An 18,782-nucleotide genomic window follows, 5' to 3' on the forward strand; every position below is an offset into this window, starting at 1 on the left:
GGGGCGGAGTGAGCTCCCATCATATGCTTCAGCTCCTGCTTAACTAGCAGTTCAAAAGAGGGTGACAGCGAATAGATTCATGAGTACCACTTCAGTGGGCAACTTTATAGGGACACAAGCCCCCAACTGGGTGTCCCTTAGGCAATGGTTCTTCTGACATAGAAAATATCACTGCTATTAGCAGCAATTAGCTGAAGGATGCATAATTTAAAAAGAATGAACTGATCCAAGCCAAAAATCTCTTTTTAATTTACCAGAAAAAAATGGGAAAATATAAAATGGAAGAGAAACTATACATTTACCTTTACTTACCTAGGGCTGCCCTTGTTTAGCTCTCCTAAATTCCAATAAAACTGGCTTTGGAGTTTTGTTTTCCTCTTTGTCTCTTTTCCTAAATAAACTTATAAAGTATTTCATTTGTATTTTTTCTCTTTTTGCAAAATATCCACTGAATAATAGACCAAATAAAAATAAGCAGAGTATACTTTGTGATGCACTGTGTTCTTTATTGTTAATTACTGATTTACAAGATTAACTTTGCAATGGTTCAGTCATTCAATAGTGCAAATAATAGTGTTTCTGTTGTTCTGAATGTAGAATTTAGGTAAACCATTTCTTTCTTTGGATATTTTTTGAAGTTTTTTTCTTTATAAATTAACATAATTCAGGTGACTCCAAATACATTTTCCTCCAAATATTAGGGTATTTTTATTTTAAGGCGCCTATGTATATTGTGAGAGGGCTTTATGACATTAAAAACATATTGATAGGGGGAAGTTATCTAACAAGATAGACTGAAGGCCCATTAATTCAGTGCTTTTATCAAAGCATTCTCAGGTTAATATCATGAATAATAAAGTGTAACAATATGTAGAAAAATAAGGTTTTGGTAGAATTCAACTGCTATATTGAGAAAATGAATAACAGCAGATTCATACTGCATTTACAGATTTTTTGCAGTTTGATATGTTACAGAAATGTTAATTCTAGGAAATTTATTTTGTGTGTGTACAAAACTCTACGTTTAATGGAATTTACAATGAATAATGAATGCATGATACAATGGTAATTTAAAATGTTACTCTAGTAAGGAAGCACAGTTTGCTAAAAGTAGCATTTGATATAATTCACATCAACGTTGTAGAATTTATCATACATTTGCAAATAGCAAATGCCCTCAATACTGCTAAAATAATTTAATGTTTTATATATATATAATATTGTACATTTAATGACAAATAAGACTAGCCTTTATAAAAACAAATTTTAAAGATGTTTAGGAACATCTGGATTTATTGAAGTTAAAAATGGATGAGAATACTGAACACTAATAAAATCAATTCAATTGTGCAAGCTTTTATGACTAGTTTCAATAGAGGTCTCTAAATCCATAGCAAAAAAATAAAAATCCATGAGCAGAAGATTTCACATTACTTTTCATATCCTATTAAATTTCAAATTAGTTCATTTTATGAAATTGAGGAATATAACCAATATTGTGGGAAAGTCGGTAAAATACCAGACTAGGGCATAATACGTAAGCAACTTTTGTTTTTTTCTTCAAGATTACCTACTGTTCTCTTGGAAATAACCCAAGATAGTATGTAAACAATTTTTAATGCTGATCAGTGAGTTAAAATAATCTGTTCAGCTTCTGTTTGTGAGTCAGAACAGTGGCACCAATATCTTAATAATCACATTCATTTTACTGTACATTACTCTTGTGCAAGTAATAAAGGCTTTACCTATTACCACAGCTACATAGACGTAGCAAAGAGGGTTAACAACTATTACTTTTTAAAGAAATTAAGCTGATAGAATTATATTCTATCACTTCAAAGATCCAGCAGCATTTTTCTACATAATGAAGATGTATTTGGCAGAAGCCTTTTAACACCTTTTATAACAGCCATGCAATAGAAAGAACCTTAGAGATGTTGCATAAATTAGAAGAATACAGAGCAGTCTGTACATTTCTGAAGTCAAGAAGAAACTCCTGACTCTCTGAATGGCTGTGATGTTTTTTAAGTTTAAAGCTCTATAAAACTAGAGCTGACTATTGTTTGTGTGTGCGTGTACATATATATCTATATAGATATATAGATATATATGCACACATTTTAAAATAAAGTCTTTTTCTGCTTCAATTTCATTCTGGCCGATCTCTGAGGGCAAAATAAATAAGTAGAGAAAGTAAAAGTTTTTGCATATCTTTGTGGAAGAACAGAACTGCTTTTTAAAAAGATTTCCAGAAAAACTGCTGTACAGAAGAGATGGCTTATGTACAACTAACTGTGCAATTTAGTTGCTCCAGCCTATCTGGAAAAAAAATGAAAGCTTCACTTCAATGAGTCTTACTCTTGTCCAAATCCTTCTGTTTCTTCAATTGCAAAAAGCAACTTTTCTTTCAGCTGTTCATAGCTTTTATAAGGCGGTAAATCTAAACGATTAAAACTGCAGAGAAAAAAGAAAAAAACCCATTTATTTTCTATTTTATTCTATCTGATAAGATCACACCATTAGTTTAAAGATGCAATAACTTATCATTTTACATCTTAAGTACTATCAGCGCTCACATTTTAACATTTCTCTCCACTGATCCAAACAATCAAGAAAATTTTGAAATATGCATTACAGATTAGCAATTTCCACAGTTTTTATAGCTCAGATGTATACATTTCTTGGCCAGACAATCATAGTGTTATTGACAGATCTTCCTCCACTTATTTGTTCTTGTATTTTTCACATAGCATGCACTGAGAAACATTTTGTCTGGTTGGCCTTAAAAACCCATCTCTGCTACAGAAAAGAATTATTTTAAATCTATCAGTACCTGCATAAAAGAACAACTTTGGTGCAAATTAATGTATATCTCTTAATATGACAATGCCTGGCACTTGAAAGAGCTCAATAGAATACATGCAACAAAAAAGCAGATGTGTTATTATGTCCTTAGAAATCACCTCAAAGCTAAGCTGAGTTGTAATTGAAAGGGTGGCTAGGTAGTAAAAAAAAATCTAGGACTTTAAGCTCCTAAAAAACGTTTTTAAAAAAATTGGCAATAGAAACTATTTCCATGTTATTGCTAAATAAACTATGGATTTCTCTCTGTAAGAATTTAATTACACCTCAGCATATCTTACTAGTATGCTAAATAAATATAACACGCACTTGTCTATATACTGGTGTCATATCTGCAGTCAGGGATACCCAGTATAGCAAAACTACATAATAGATTCTTCGCTTATTTCCTGCTAAAATAAGTGGCCCATGAATCCTATAAATGTATTTAGTTCAATGGATCTATGCAGCACATGACTAAATCTGCATTAAGGTCTTCCTCCACATCACTTTTCTGTTTTAACTCACCACGTGTGACTTCTTGGTAACCAGGTTTCCTTCCCAACCTTTTCAACACAGAATTTCTGAGGACCATTACTTCCTGGAGGGGAAAAACCAAACCCTTTTTTAGCAACCATGAAGAACTTAGTATTATTTTAATATTTCAGAAAGTGTAGCTTTATAAGATACCAGTTAAGAATTATTTACACTGATTAGTTACCCATGAGCTCTGCAAATCCTCCCAGTGGTAACCGGCAAGTACCAGTGACAAATTGCATCAGTCTCATACGGACTTCATTGTCAGCTTCCTTTATGAACTATAAACAGATGTAAAAGAAGCATTATTCTGAAATTCCAGCTAATTAAAAATTAATTATTTTTAATATAATTTTACTGTTATTACACTTGCCTCAACTTTTTCTATTAAAATAAGATGCAAAATGCAGGAGAGTTGTGTAACACAAAAACAAAACATATACCCTATCAAAGAACTAAATACCATCAACAGCATACCTGTACAAAATAAACCACACATAAAAACAACCTAGGAACACAGTACATAATAATGCAATTACAACACATCTCACAAAAATAAAAAAAGCTCCCTGATAAATATTTGCAGAACCCAGATTATCTTATTACATTATAAAATTTTATATTGATCTTTATTTATTTGATCTGTTTTCTGAATTGTTGGGTTTTTTTTTTAGCATTTCAGATGTCAAATATGCTGTCTTGCTAAGCAGTAGTGTGTGCATGACTCATTACTGGTTTCCTCTTGCTAGCAAGTACTGATACTATATTATTTACATTTAAGGTATAGATGATGGCAGTCAGATAGGGAAAACTCTTTCTGTTTCCCTATTTGTGCTTTCTTAAGTTCAACTTTTCTTTGTTTGTTTGTTCCCCCTTTGATATTAATGATCATTTCAGCAGCTGGAAACTGCAATTCTATTTTTTGTTTTTGACAGTCAGCCAAGGAGAAAAAGGTAAATCTGAAAGTAAAATTTTAATTAGTCGAAGGATGCAGTCCAATTTCTTGTCTGCCTGCAAGCCTAGGTTCAGACACACATGATAGAGATTTACAAGAGAATATTTATTTTAAAACATTTTTAAAAAGTAAGTCTTTAATGGGCTGACTGGAATTATTTTTTATTCTTAATACGCAAACAGGTAACTTATTAAAAGTGTTGTGTGAAAGATAAAAAAAAGTGGGCCCATCCTACTTTTAGATATACCCTTATAGCAAATACCTGCTGTCAGTTAAAGGAAGACTTCCAAATTTGGCTGCAAAAACCTGGAGGATCAATAGATGAGCAACAAAGGCTTAGTTTTCAGCCTTTGTCCAGATACTTGCAGCACTAAAAACCTCTCCTTTATATAGTGTTTCATAAAGCCAAATATCTTAATACTGTTTTGGTTTAGAATTTGAGATTAGTATAACATGGCTTAGGAAAACATTTCAAGTTTGAAACAAAATACATGTATGCATGTATTCATGCATTCCCCTAATTTCTTACAAGTGCTTTAAATATACACTCTAATTCTGAATGTTTCTGAGGTAAAATATTAATCTTTATTTCAAAAAAATCTCTTTTTATAGTTGAAAGGTATAGCCAAGGTATTTTTAAAAGATGTCAAAATGAGCCTAGAAAAAGCTTTAATTGGGACATTGTATTCACAGCCCAAGTGAACGTTTTCAACATTTTTGGAATAGATTAGCAAACATTCATATGTTCTTTAAGTATATATAAAATTATTGCTCTGTCCAAATGCTTCCATGTTTGATGTCTTCACTTTGAAAAGAAATTAACATTCAATTCCATCAGTAAAAACTTTTCACTATGACTCCCAGGAGACAGTAAATTGAGAATACAAGATTATTTCAGTGTAGAGGAAAATGGGAAATATCAATTACATTGAATAAACTTATCTAAATCTTTGGGACTTCTGCAAATTATTATGGTAATCATACATGATGCATACATGATGCATATATGAAAAATTCCTGCAAATATCAGGAATTTAAAAATGTTGCTTTATTTCAGAATTGCTTTTTTAAAATTCACATGGTCACCCACTTTATATTTGCTGGTTCTCTGAACAAATAAAGTATTATACCTGCCAGAACCACATTATTTGTTTGCTATTTCTTGTATAATGGCGATATACAGTGTTTCTTTGCCAGTCCGCCATATCAACCTCTTGCATTCCACAAAGCATAACCTAGAAAAGTTCACAAAATTTAAGATATTAGCTTGAGTTTTTTGAAATATAAATTATTTTTCAATATACCATTTTATAGCACTTCAAGATCTATCTGCTTTGTTTACTGAATACAGTTATAGCTATTTACTTGTATTAATCCTCATTGTAGAAGAATTTTATCCACTACAGCTGAAAAAACTCACCTCCAGTTCTTTTTCATCAAAATACTGTAGCCATTGAAGAGGAACTACTTCATTGAATCCATCCAAGAAAGCTTTGGTTTGTTCTTGTACTCCTCGTGAAAACCGCCACTCTGCCATTAAACTAAAACAGAAGAAATATTATAACTCTGAAAATAACATTCTTTATTTTAAAGTATATAATGCAGGGGTGTCAAAACTGGCGGCCCACAAGCTAGATGCATCACATGTAGGCCACACCTATCCTGACTCCACAAAGGCAAAAAATGTCAGGGTGCTTCACGTGACATCACGTGATGTGATCGAGTTTGACACCTGTGATATAATATATAACTATTTGAATATACCCAAAAGACTCCAGAATTATTATTTTTAAAAAACTGCATTCATAGCATTACTGATTATGTGCCATCAAGAGGGAGTTGATTCTTAGCAAGCATAGAAGAGGGATTTTCTCCATTGCAGTTTGTCCCTAACCTGAACCTTCAGGTCTGCCAATAGTGTGCTATTGTTCCAACAAATTCCATATTAATATTAGTTCTTTGCTCAACATAATGTGAGCATTAACTATAAAAATTTGCAGCCTGAGCTCGACTATAAAAACAGAATTCAGGGCCATTTGAAAATGGGCTACCTAATTTGTATATATTATATATATATTCTGTATAGAATTGCTATATAGAAGAGCTGCATTCATATATTTGGGGCTATTCTATATTTTGGGCAATTCCTTTTTCACAGTGTCTTGGGATAAAGAAAATCCTTTTTGTCATCTCACATACAGTTCTTAAAGTCTATCGCGCTTTGACATTGAGAAAATGCCAAAAATTATACAAAATGGTAGATTTTTTTAATATAGAATACTATGTATAAAAACAAATCTATTCTTGTCCTTTATTTTACTCTATCCCCCTACCCAATATATTCTTCTTTGTTTTCTTCAGTGACAAGTAAATTTGATCCTCCTGATTTCAGCTCATGTGAAGTAACCTTTCCTAGGAGTTCCATGTCAACACAGAAGTACATTTCTAAATTACATTCTTCGATATTGTTGTCCCTAAGAGAGAAAGGTTAAAAAAAAGATTAACCAAATATGTTCACTTTATTTTGGCACAAAAAACTGTGAACATCCGAAAAGATTTACAAACCTTATCCAAATTAGAGAATTATAAAACTCAGTGTCAATAGATTCCAAATCTTTTATTGTGAGTTTCTTATTTAGCATGCGCTTGTAGAATGGCAGGGAAAACCCAGTATCAATGAATTTGCCATGAAACAATGCCTGTTGAAGATTTAAAAAGTCAATGTAGTATTTGATATAAACATTTTTAACTATTAACTAGAAAACTTTTAAAGAAAATAGTACATCTGATAAAAACAGTGTACTGATAACTCAAAATGGATTGTTTCTAGTTGTAAGTAGAATGACATATATGGATTGTGTGTGGAAGAATGCTTAAGCAGAATAGGAAACAAGAACATTCCATACTAAAGGAAGCCTTGACAACAATTACCCTAGCAAGTGATATTTCAGATGTAGCTTCAGAATATAGCCATATAGCCAGTTGTCATGAATGCAACAGAATAATGACCATGAACTTCATGTTCCAAGTCAACACTCTACATAATAATGCTCTAAACATACATCTGGTTAAATACCAATAATGTTAAAAGAGAAAGAAATCTAACCAAAAGAAAATAACCTATAGCAGGTACGAGGAACTAAAGAAGTCATTTTAAATAAGGTACACTTAAATGTAGTTAAGGGATCTACCCAAACTCTATTCTAACTTTAGAAAATATATACTTATCTTTGTTTACCCAGAGGACCTCCAATTGTTCCAGTCTGTATTAATAAATCTTGGTCCTATTCCAACAAATAAGTGATTTTTATCTCTTGGGGTGGGGGATAGGGCATCTTTGGTAAACTTATTTGTTAGACTTATATCATCTCTATCCTTCAGCAGCTCAAGGCAGCCTATCTAGTGCCTCCCTCCTCCTTTTTCCTCTTACAATAACCACCCTCTGAGGTAGACCAACCTGAAAGAGAAGGACTTAGATTCACTTAGAGAGCTTCCATGAATGAGCGCACACTAAAATCTGCATATCTTCACTTTAACATTTTTCCCTAATACATCCATTGTATGCCCATTTTAAATTGGAAGTACACTGAAGACACTGAAGAATATGAAGAACTGTCTTTATATCAGACATAGTAGTCCAATTAGTGTGAATGATGTCATCTCAGTTATAAATTATTAAAAAAAGTTAACTTATTTTCTGTACTAAATACATGTGGAACCGTGCAGATTAGAATATAATTCCCAGTATGTTGCAAATAAAAGCAAAGCACATATATTTCCATGATCAGATACTTTGCCTGGATCTTTCTATTAATTTAAGGCAGAATAAAGTGTTAAAACATCTATCATGTTACATTGTTAAAACTCATATTTATATTAAAATACATGTTTACATTTATATTGGCATTGGTAATAATAATAATATATACATAAAACTACATAAAATCATGAATTTCTTCAAATACAAACCGTATTAATATGTAGTTATGAATACACAAACATGATTGATAATCCTAAGGATCAAGTACATCCAGAGGAAAAAAAATCACATCTTCTTTGATAACTGGATGTATTTACTGTCCCCTTTCTAGTGATACTGATGGGATGCCTTTTCAGTGACCTGGGCATGATTGGACTTGCCATTTTTACCAGCCCATGTGTTCCCAATCATTATTATATGCAAGGCTATATTAACTCTCCTGCTTATGATAAAGGAATTTTAAAGATGGGGTTTTTAACTCTGAACATGTATGAATTTTATCCTCTTTCTCTTTGCCAATATATCTTTATGTTAAGGTGGCAATCCTAAATTTTTACGTTAGAATAAATATCACTGAACTCGTAGAATTTACAGTAGTTCTGACCAGATAGGTTCAAGACTGCAATTACATTCACCCCATGTAATTACAACCATTTGTGAAGAAAGGCAACCACATTCAGAAGTAGGGTTGTGCAAATCCTTTGAAAAGAGTACTTTGGTACATGTGGGAAGACTATTAACCCATTTTTTTAAAAAAAGAAATATTAAAGCAGCTAAATCTCTTTAGATTTATGTAGTGCTTTAACAGTTATTTCTAATTGTCTCTACACGCACAGAATTCAGAGTTGACTAGAAATAGCTACCAAAGAAACAATATAAACCTAGAAAAAGATATGATCATTTTAACAAGTCCAAGACACGTTTCAAACATGTTGTAGCATATTACAAGCATCTCATCAGTCATAATCTCTTTAGTCCACTGACACTTAATTCTGACATCTTACACACGACAAACAAATTCCTAAAATGGAAGGCCAGATCTACTTGTAGAGTTGATTTAACATGATTTAAGAATTGTAATCATGCAGAATTCTAAATATCTGTTGCAGATATTCATTCTTCTATGTGTAGATGACAATGCAACCAACTTATTGAGAATTAGCTGAATAAAATTTCTGTGCCTGCTTAGCACATCATGCTGCTATTTTCAGAAAGGTTTTTGCTATATACTTTGCCTAGATGATTACAATAGTTTACACTAATGTGTAGATGCATTCTTTTTATTTCTATTTCATGTTATCTGCCATTTTGTTAGTCAATCAGTAAATGGTTCTCTCTTGATATTAAACAATATATGCCATTACTTAAAAAAATCAACTAAGTATTCCAATGAGGAAAAATACCCCAGTTCTTTTTCATGTACTTACTTGTAATTATTCTATTGAACAATGTTGGTGGCAAACAGAATTAATTCTCAATATGATAGCCCTACACATTTACATGCTAAATATTTCAGAAAATAAAAAGAAATCACCCTTACCATAGCAATAAATCGCCCAATGAAACAGAAGTATGAAAGATGATCTGGATTTATTGTTGATGCTGGATTTATCTGTAAACAGTAGTTACTCTTGCCAGCGTATTCAAAGAGACAATACATAGGATTCAGCACTTCATGTGATAGCAAGAAGAACCATTCTCTATTTAAAAATATAATGAATAGATAATCAAACATGGCTATCTCCAAATGTTACAAATATTGGCCTAAAAATTCAAGGAACATTTTAAGCAGATACGATAACCTGTTTATTTTATGATGTTGTGAAAAAGGAACAGGGAATTATAGTATAACAAAGTTTGGTTCAAATGAACTCTGAATTAATTTAATGCTTTAATAATGTTATGAACAATTATATGAGTTCACGTAACTAATTAGTTTGAAAATTAATACTGGCATTGCTAAGTTATCTTTTTTTTTTTTTTTTTTTTTTTTTTAATTTGATTTATATGCCGCCCTTCTCCGGAGACTCAGGGCGGCTTACAATGCGTTATCTTTGAAAAACAATACATGTCATCTCATAATGCTTTCTTTTTAAATTAAATGTTAAATGTTTAATGTTTAAACATTAAATGTTTAATTAAATTAAATTAAATTAAATGTTAAATGGTGAGATATATAGAATTTACATATGTATATAATAAATTTGTATAATATAAAATTATATACTAAAATTATAAATTACAGGTAGTCCTCAACTTACGACCAAATTGAACCAAAAATGTCTTTTGCTAAGCGAGACTTTGTGAATTTTGCCCCATTTTACAACCTTGCTTGTCACAGTTGTTAAGTGAATCACCGCAGCTGTTAAGCTAGTAACATGGTTGTTAAACGAATCTGACTTTTCCCCATTTTGCTTATAAGGTTGCAAAAGGTGGTTACATGACCCTAGGACTGTGCAACTATCATAAATATGAACCAGTTGCCAAGCATCTGAATGTTGATTATATGACTGTTGGGATGCTGCAACATGTAAGTATGGAAAACGGTCACAAGTCACTTTTTTCAGTGTTGTGTAAGTCGAGGACTACCCGTAATTTATACATAATTTATTTCAACAAAATCATATTCATGGATGAAACATAAAAAGGAATATATACATATGCACAATCCATATAGTAATAATTTGATAATATGGGTTTAATCTTCTTATAATTAAATCTGCATAATTAAATCTAGATTTTGCTCCTTCTTGTTCTTGGAATGTAAAGGCTTTTCAAAATTGGTAACAACCACATATCTTAATCCACTCCTTACCATAAGAAAATATTACGTCCTGGTGGCACGTTGATTAAAATGCAGTATTGTAGGTAAACTCTGCCCACAGCCAACACTTGGATCCTGACGGTGCTCAAGGCTGACTCAGTCTTCCATCCTTCTGAGATTGGTAAATTGAGGACCCAGACTGTTGGGGGTAATATGCAAATAATGCTTACATTGTAAACCGCCCAGAGAGTGCTGTAAAGTGCTTTGGGTGGTATATAAAACTAAATGCTATTGCTACCTCTTTGCTGAGCGCCAGGTTCAAAGATCAGACACAGGTTTAATTTGTCCTTTATCTGGTAAATTGACTAATGTTTATTTATAATTTTTATCAATGGTAGAATCTAGGCACAGGAAAGCCAATTAATAAGCATTGGGTGAAAAATATTAGTAATATTTTGTTCTCTTAATTGATCAAAATATGCTACAATTTTTAATTGGAAGATCCAAAATGTACTGTCAGTTAGAATCCAAATAAAAAATGACCCCTGAAATTTGAATATAGCAATAGCACTTAGACTTATATACCGCTTTACAGTGCTTTACAGCCCTCTCTAAGCGATTTACAGAGTCAGCATATTGCCCCCAACAATTTGGGTCCTCATTTTACCCACCTCAGAAGGATGGAAGGCTGAGTCAACCTTGGGCCTAGTGAGATTTGAACTGCCAAATTGCAGGCAGCCGGCAGTCAGCAAAAGTAGCCTGAAGTACTGCATTCTAATCACTGCGCCACCACAGCTCTTCTCATCCAGTTGCAATTCTTGCTATTACTCTTAGTTTTGTTTTTTGTTGTTTCCTTCTAATGTTTTAAATAATTCGTAAACCAATCAGTGACACTGGGAATTAATCAGCATATACATTTAATAAACTATTATGGTTGACAAATTATTATTATTGTTTTTAAATAGCTTGACAAAGGTCATGAGATTTCAACAAGCACTGTTACCTGGCTAAACCTCCATAATCCAACCCTTCCTCTCCTCTGAATATGACATACAATCTTCTCCTTAAGTCATAAGGCTTTAAAGCCATGATCTGTAAATAAAATAATAAATCAAACAAAAAGTACCACTGGATATTAGAAGGTAAAATATAGAAAAATATAAAACACATATTGCAATATATTAAGCATTTCATCCAACTGCTCTTCTTCAAATAGAACTACATTCTATTTCTAGAAATTAAAATGTAAATATGTTTTAATGCTTCAAAGACAGTTTGTACTTTTGTTTGTTTTTAATTCATGTAGCGACCACCTACTACTTTTCTATAGTATTTAGTTATCCATCAAGTGATTATTGAAAAGATGTAAACATAAAGCTACATTCAGCATACAGCACTGCCATCAAGAGCAAATAGGCCACAGCATTTATCAAGGAATAAACGCAGAGTCTTTACTGAAGGAATAGGTAACATTCCCAGACTTAGAACACTTTACTGTGTACTAGTCTCTTTGTTTTCTGCAAAAAAAAAAGTATCTCCACTGTCAGATCCTTCCTGCTCTGTGAAGAAACAATAACCTACTCCTAAAGCATATAAAGGAAAAAAACAGAAATAATCTTCTGTCTTAACATTATGGTCAAGTACTTCTTCCTTTTTTCATACATGAATGACTAGAAATTCTATAAAAGTTGGCCTATTGTTCCAATGGGGAAACAGCACAGTGGAAGTGGTTAATCGAGTAACAACAGATATCACCTCCCCCCACTCCGCCCCAACTTCCACGTCTTTAGATTTTAATGTTTTGTTTTAATGTATTTATGTTGAGAGAGAGCGAGAGCGAGAGCGAGAGCGAGAGAGAAATGATAGACAGACAGACAGACAGTAAACAACTCAGAGTTACCGTATGGCAAGATGTGTGGCCAATAAATTTTATAAATAAAATAATGAATAAAAATATAAAATAAAAAGATAAAAAGTGGCATGGGCATACTGTGTAATGCCAACATGACACTGTACCACAGTTCTGCAAGCTGTTGCTGTTATATTTGTTGTTGTTTTTTCCTTTGGGATGATAATTTCTTTATTTGTTTAAGTGTTCTTGATTTTAAAGTGCAAACTACCCATAAATATTCGGACTTAGACAGTCTTAAAAAAAATAAACAAAAGTACAAACAACAAATGTTTGTTTATTAATGTATAAAGCAGGGGTGAAATGCTCCTGGTTCGGGCCAGATCGCCTAATCTGGTAACGATGGCGACGGGTGGTTCGGAGAACTGGTAGCAAAAATCCCTGTGCGTCCCCCCCCATGCCCAGCTAAGCCGCACAATCATTAGAGGCTTTTTTTTTTTTACTTTTAAAAGCATTTTTTCTACAACCTCTTCCGACGAAAAAATGCTTTTAAAAGTAAAAAAAAAAAAGCCTCTGATTTATTTATTGGTTCGATTTATATGCCACCCTTTTCCGGAGATTCAGGGTGGCTTATAATGCGTTAAGCAATAGCCTTCATACCCCTACCTGCTTAGTAGGGCTTTCGGCCCACCCCTAAGTGGTGTTCTTTTTTATACAAAGTCAGCTTATTGCCCCCACAAACCAGGTCCTCATTTCACCTACCTCGAAAGGATGGAAGGCTGAGTCAACCTTGAGCCTGGTGAGATTTGAACTTGCAGTAATTGCAGGCAGCTGGTGTTATTTAACAGTGCTTTAGTCTGCTGCGCTACCAAGGCTCTGATGATCATGCGGCTCAGCTGGGATCGTCAGAAGCTTTTCAAAGCATTTTTTTCTGCAACCTGGTAAAATAATGCTTTGAAAAGCCTCTGACGATCCCAGCTGAGTTGCCTGATCGGCAGAGACTTTTCAAAGCATTAGAAAAAATGCTTTGAAAAGTTTTTTTTAAAAAAAGTTGGCCACGCCCACCCAGTCACATTACCCCTCCACCAAGCCACGCCCACAGAACCGGTAGTAACAAATTTTACATTTTACCCCTGGTATAAAGATTTCATAGACTTGATTCTTTGTTCTGGAACTTCTGAATAAATAAATACCTTCAAATGTTTTTAATTAGAATAAGATTTTCTTCCTACATATAAATCTAAGTTATTTTAAAGATATTAATTTTTGCAGTGTTGTGTGTTAGTTTCCATACTTTAGGTTATTATAGTATTTTACCTGTTGGAAGGAATCTTCAAACAAAGTTTGTCTAGATACATTGATCTTCACATGGCTTGGTAGAGCATTTGACTATAGAGAGAAAGTAAATGATTAATACAACCATAAACACAAAAGTTATAAAGGAAAATTTAAAGTTTAAATTTAGACAGTATTATTGTACCTGACATAAGTAGCGGAAATGAGCTAGTTTCCACCTAAAACTGCGTTCATAAGCAATTTGTGGTCCTTTATTTCTATAAAGAAACATATTTAAATTTATTAAACACAACACGATTAAAATTTCTCAGCAATTTCATTTGGTCTAACAATGATGTAACAGCTAATGTATGTATACTTTCATTCTAGATTAATTTTATGATCTTATCTTCTAACAAGATGGTGAAATTCCATCACCAGTGCAGGTGTCAACAAAAGGGAACGTGTTTTGCTTTGAATCCCAAAGAAACACTATGTGGCTCAGAAGTTTAGTCAAACTGTTCCAGAAAGGTCAAAGTACGGCTAACCTAAACTCAGAACTTCTTTGTTATTCTGGGTTTTGCTAAGCCAAATTCTGGAAACAAATCTTATGAAGCAAGTAGGACAAGTCTATACATCTTTCCTCATTTCCCCAATATAACCTGTGCATTTCTCTGCCCACTGATTTTTCCAGTGGCCTTCCTAGGTTGCTATTATCCTTAATAATTAACTTGATGACTTCCTCTTTCTTTCAAATCTTCCCAGCAACCTCTTTTCACTATCTCTGTTTAGCTGCCACTACTGCCACTCTTGAATTATTACAGCATATCCAACTAGCCTGCCTGCCCCTTCCCAGTCTTCCAGGTGCCCTCCTTACCCTACTTCTATTCAAGTGCTGTTGCTGATGGTTTGCCTTTTCCTGCTGTCTTCAGCCTAAAACCTTCTGCACAATTTATACATTTCAGACTACTTGAAATGATTCCTCATTATAAACATCTATAAACTTCTCAGGCTTCAAAAAAAGCCTGAAAAACTATGTCTGTGCTTTAAGAATCACATTAACTTTCATGAATCAACTTCTTAATGCAGTAGAGATGTTTTTCCCAAACTTATAGAGAAGCCTGGAAATAGGTGGGTTCCTTTAATTATTTCTGCAAAGCATTATCTTCCAAATAATATTTAACAGTATGTAATCTTATCACCTAATGCTTCAGAGATCACGCTGTATAACATGTAACTCCTGCATATCCTTCTTTTATACAACATCCAAACTCAGATATCTGCAGGTACTGGTAGTATCAGCTTAGAAACATTTGTTCAGTGATCGTTTGAAATTATGACGTCTGGGAACAAAGGGACTTATGACTTGTGCCTGAAGTTATGGCCATTACAGAACCCCAGGGTCATGTGATAAAACTTCAGGCCCTTGGCAGCTCACTCACCCTTATGACTATAGGAGCACTAGAACTCCACCCACCATCTTTGCCCTTTTTTCCACCTGCTGCCCTCTACTCAACACTCCAGCTGATCTTCACAACCATGTTCTTACTCCCGCTGCTGATAAGATGTGTCTGGCCTGGTTGCTGTATGGGGCTGGCTTCGCATAGTGAAAAGGGTGGTGGTGGGGGAAGTACAGAGCTGCTTAAAGGGGCAATAGCATACCAAAATGCCACTTTTTGGGGTGCTCCTAGTATATATGAAATTGGGTTTGTGCTCCTTTTTTTCATGACACAGAGCCAATGCCTCTTCCTCACTCTGTATACTTTGTACATATAATTTTCTTTGCTTATTTGTATCCTGCCTTTATTATTTATTTATTTATTTATTTATTTATTTATTTATTTATTTATTTATTTATTTATTTATTTATTTATTTATTTATTTTACAAATAACTCAAGATGGTGAACATGAGTTCTTCCTATTTTCTTCATCACTTTGCACTTTAACAACAACCTCTCTTTAAAATCTTTCACTCTATCTAAAGTAACGTCACTCCTTTATTGATAACCAGAGTTAGAGAAATTTGAATTACCATCCCTGATGTTTTTAAAGTCAAACTGCTCATGTACTTACAAGTTAGCTTAAGAGAACAAACTATGTATACTGGGAAAGACGGACGAATTATTTCACTGTATGTATTTCTTAATTTCCATTATATTTTGTAACATTACACATTCACAATGATTTAAAGCAGAACCATAAAGCAGCATCAAAAATATTAATACAATTAAAATTATATAAATAAGGATTTTTAAATACAAACAATGAAAATAATTAATTCAAGAAACCAGGGATGGTTTTACAAAAGGATTAATTCCAACCTGCTGCCAGATGAGCCTTCTATAGATGTCTCATAGTAAGTATAGTAAGCGAAAACAAAATATAAGACAAGAATATTGTGGAGTACATATGAAATAATTTATCTAATTACTAGAGGCCAAACACTATCAATTATGCTAGCTCTATTATATATATTTAACACACTCTAAGCGTTTTCAGAATATCCATTAATACTTTACTTACACAGACGATTTACCAGTACGAGGATCATTGAAGGTAGTTGTTCGTGTGTTATGGTCAACAAAGTATCTTACACCTTCTCTTGTGTATCTGATTTCCCAGCCTTCTGGAAGGGGATCTTCATTTTGTAAGCTGAAAAAGTTAGTCAACCGCTTTTTTAAATGTGCAGTAATTTTTATTTTTTTTTAGTTTTGTTTAATGAGTAAAAACAGATTATCAGCATACCCTTGAGTCCGTGGATCTTCCCACTGTGTTGTCTTTGTATTGTGATTTACAAAATATACTCTGTCATTTGAATCAACTCTCCTTTCTGTAATAAAAAATGAGCTATGTAAATAATATAAACATTAATGCATGAATATTATTTTACATATTTATATTTCTCACCCCAGCCTGGTGGTAAAGGACCTAGTGGATCATTTTCAGCAGAAAGCATTGAAGCCTAATGAAAAAAAATAAATTGGAATTAATTTTTATTACTATTTATCTGGACTTGATGAAAATAAATCCTTCCATATAAACATCTAGTCAATATCAGTTCCTTTGCAATCTATATAAATTTGCTAATTTTTTATGGCAATGTTCTTAAGATATTTAGTCCGAGACCAAGTATTTTATCAGCCATGGACTGGTATCAAAATATAATTAAACAGGTCAAGGTTTTGGCTAAATCACGGCTTCACATTATATTCAGTTCAGCCATTGTCAGGGCAATGTAAAATCATATCCGTAAAATAATATGCATTAAATATTTTAAAATGGACAAGAGAAGAATCTAAACACTTTTTTTAGCTTTACCGAATAGAGGTATCGTTGGTTAAATTGTTGCATAGCTCCTTGCAATTGATTTCGTTGTGACTGCCATTGTTCAAAATTTCTGACTGATTCCATTGTTGGTCTCTGCCATGTTGTTGTTCGTGTGTTATGGTCCACATAATAAACTCTTCCACGATCATCAACCCTTCTTTCCCAGCTAGGAAGAAATTACAATATTGGGATTCATGTTATAGCAATATATAACTTGTTATAAGCACTATTATTATATTATAATATATTATTATTATTATATTAGTAGTTATGAAGATTTAATCTATAACAATATAATTTAATCTATAATTTAATCTATGAAAGTTATCACCAAGGGAATTGCTATTATAAAAAAGAAATCAATCAATGAGACAAAATAAAATCCATAATAAACTAGTCTGAATACAGAATAAACTAGTGGTAGACACTCCAAAGCAATCATAATTCTGTGAATTTTAAAACTATTTTTATGTATTACAAATTTGAAGATTTTTATTTTGAATTTTATTAATTAGCATATTGACATACTTTTTGTGGAACAGTTAATAAAAGGAACGTTATCAGTTCCCTCTTCCCTCTTAAATAATGTGAATTGGGAGGGAAGGGCAGTAAAGCTTCTGTGAAATAGATGCTGTGCAAAATGGGACAGACTTCTGACTACTAATATCTCCCTATTCCTCTTCCAATTGTCCAGGAAGCTCACCTCAAACTCAAAGGACATAAATAACTGAAGAACGTATGATGGAAGAAGCATCTTCATACTATCCTAATTATAATTCAAGCACATGGATTTACTTTTAAAGCCTTACTAAAGGCTAGTTTTTAAAAAAACATTATTTATAATAAGCTTATTTTAGCAAGCTTATTATAAAGAAACTTAAATTCCATTATATAATTTACATACAAAGAAACAAATACTGTAGCAAATTCTCATCTCTACATTTACAATTTAGTAGCCTTTATTAATATATGGAAGAGTATAACTATTACCCTGGTGGCAAAGGTTGAGGCCTTTCCCAAGTTGTAGTTCTTGTGTTATGATCAACATAATAGGTTCTACCATGTGGATCCTTCCTTTGTTCCCATCTTTGAAAAATATAAAAAGTAGAACTTAATTAATAGAAAACAAAAGTTTTCTCCTGAAAAGCTGAAATTTACAAAAACTGCAACAAATTTCAGATCAATTATAGTTATATGGTTACATTCTTAATATACTGTTAATCTAGCATTAAAAACAAGTTAGTCATCATCACAACAAAGATGCCCAATTAAATTTATTTTTGCATGCATATATAGCAAATTAGGTGAAATATCTTTAATTTGGTTCCACTGGATAGATAAAATCAATAGAAAATACTAGGCATAACCTAAGGATGTATTAGACATAAATGATTTCAAAAGAGATTAAATTCAGTTACTTTAGTATAATCCAACACATTGACAAATACATTTCAATAACCTAAATATATATTA

General features: G+C 32.6%; 1 protein-coding gene across 2 annotated transcripts in view; it reads right to left on the minus strand.

Annotated features, from left to right (window-relative positions):
* Nucleotides 1-482: 482 nt before the first annotated feature.
* WWP1 (WW domain containing E3 ubiquitin protein ligase 1) overlaps nucleotides 483-18,782 on the minus strand; it is a 58,393-nt gene continuing 40,093 nt past the window's right edge. For both annotated transcript variants that reach the window (XM_070940465.1, XM_070940464.1), the window contains exons 9-24: nucleotides 18,300-18,395; nucleotides 17,301-17,475; nucleotides 16,890-16,944; nucleotides 16,728-16,812; nucleotides 16,506-16,634; nucleotides 14,187-14,259; nucleotides 14,024-14,095; nucleotides 11,861-11,949; nucleotides 9,634-9,793; nucleotides 6,899-7,032; nucleotides 6,667-6,807; nucleotides 5,754-5,874; nucleotides 5,464-5,568; nucleotides 3,563-3,659; nucleotides 3,370-3,442; nucleotides 483-2,454 (exon numbers count right to left, since the gene is read on the minus strand). In XM_070940465.1, the coding sequence (XP_070796566.1) occupies nucleotides 2,355-2,454; nucleotides 3,370-3,442; nucleotides 3,563-3,659; nucleotides 5,464-5,568; nucleotides 5,754-5,874; nucleotides 6,667-6,807; nucleotides 6,899-7,032; nucleotides 9,634-9,793; nucleotides 11,861-11,949; nucleotides 14,024-14,095; nucleotides 14,187-14,259; nucleotides 16,506-16,634; nucleotides 16,728-16,812; nucleotides 16,890-16,944; nucleotides 17,301-17,475; nucleotides 18,300-18,395 (1,705 nt within the window). In that variant the 3' untranslated portion in view covers nucleotides 483-2,354. The remainder of the gene's footprint in view (nucleotides 2,455-3,369; nucleotides 3,443-3,562; nucleotides 3,660-5,463; nucleotides 5,569-5,753; nucleotides 5,875-6,666; nucleotides 6,808-6,898; nucleotides 7,033-9,633; nucleotides 9,794-11,860; nucleotides 11,950-14,023; nucleotides 14,096-14,186; nucleotides 14,260-16,505; nucleotides 16,635-16,727; nucleotides 16,813-16,889; nucleotides 16,945-17,300; nucleotides 17,476-18,299; nucleotides 18,396-18,782) is intronic.

The sequence above is a fragment of the Pituophis catenifer genome, unplaced genomic scaffold, assembly GCF_029215685.1.
Source record: "Pituophis catenifer annectens isolate HBS135680 unplaced genomic scaffold, rPitCat1.0.hap2 SCAF_3, whole genome shotgun sequence".
Lineage (NCBI taxonomy): Eukaryota > Metazoa > Chordata > Lepidosauria > Squamata > Colubridae > Pituophis > Pituophis catenifer.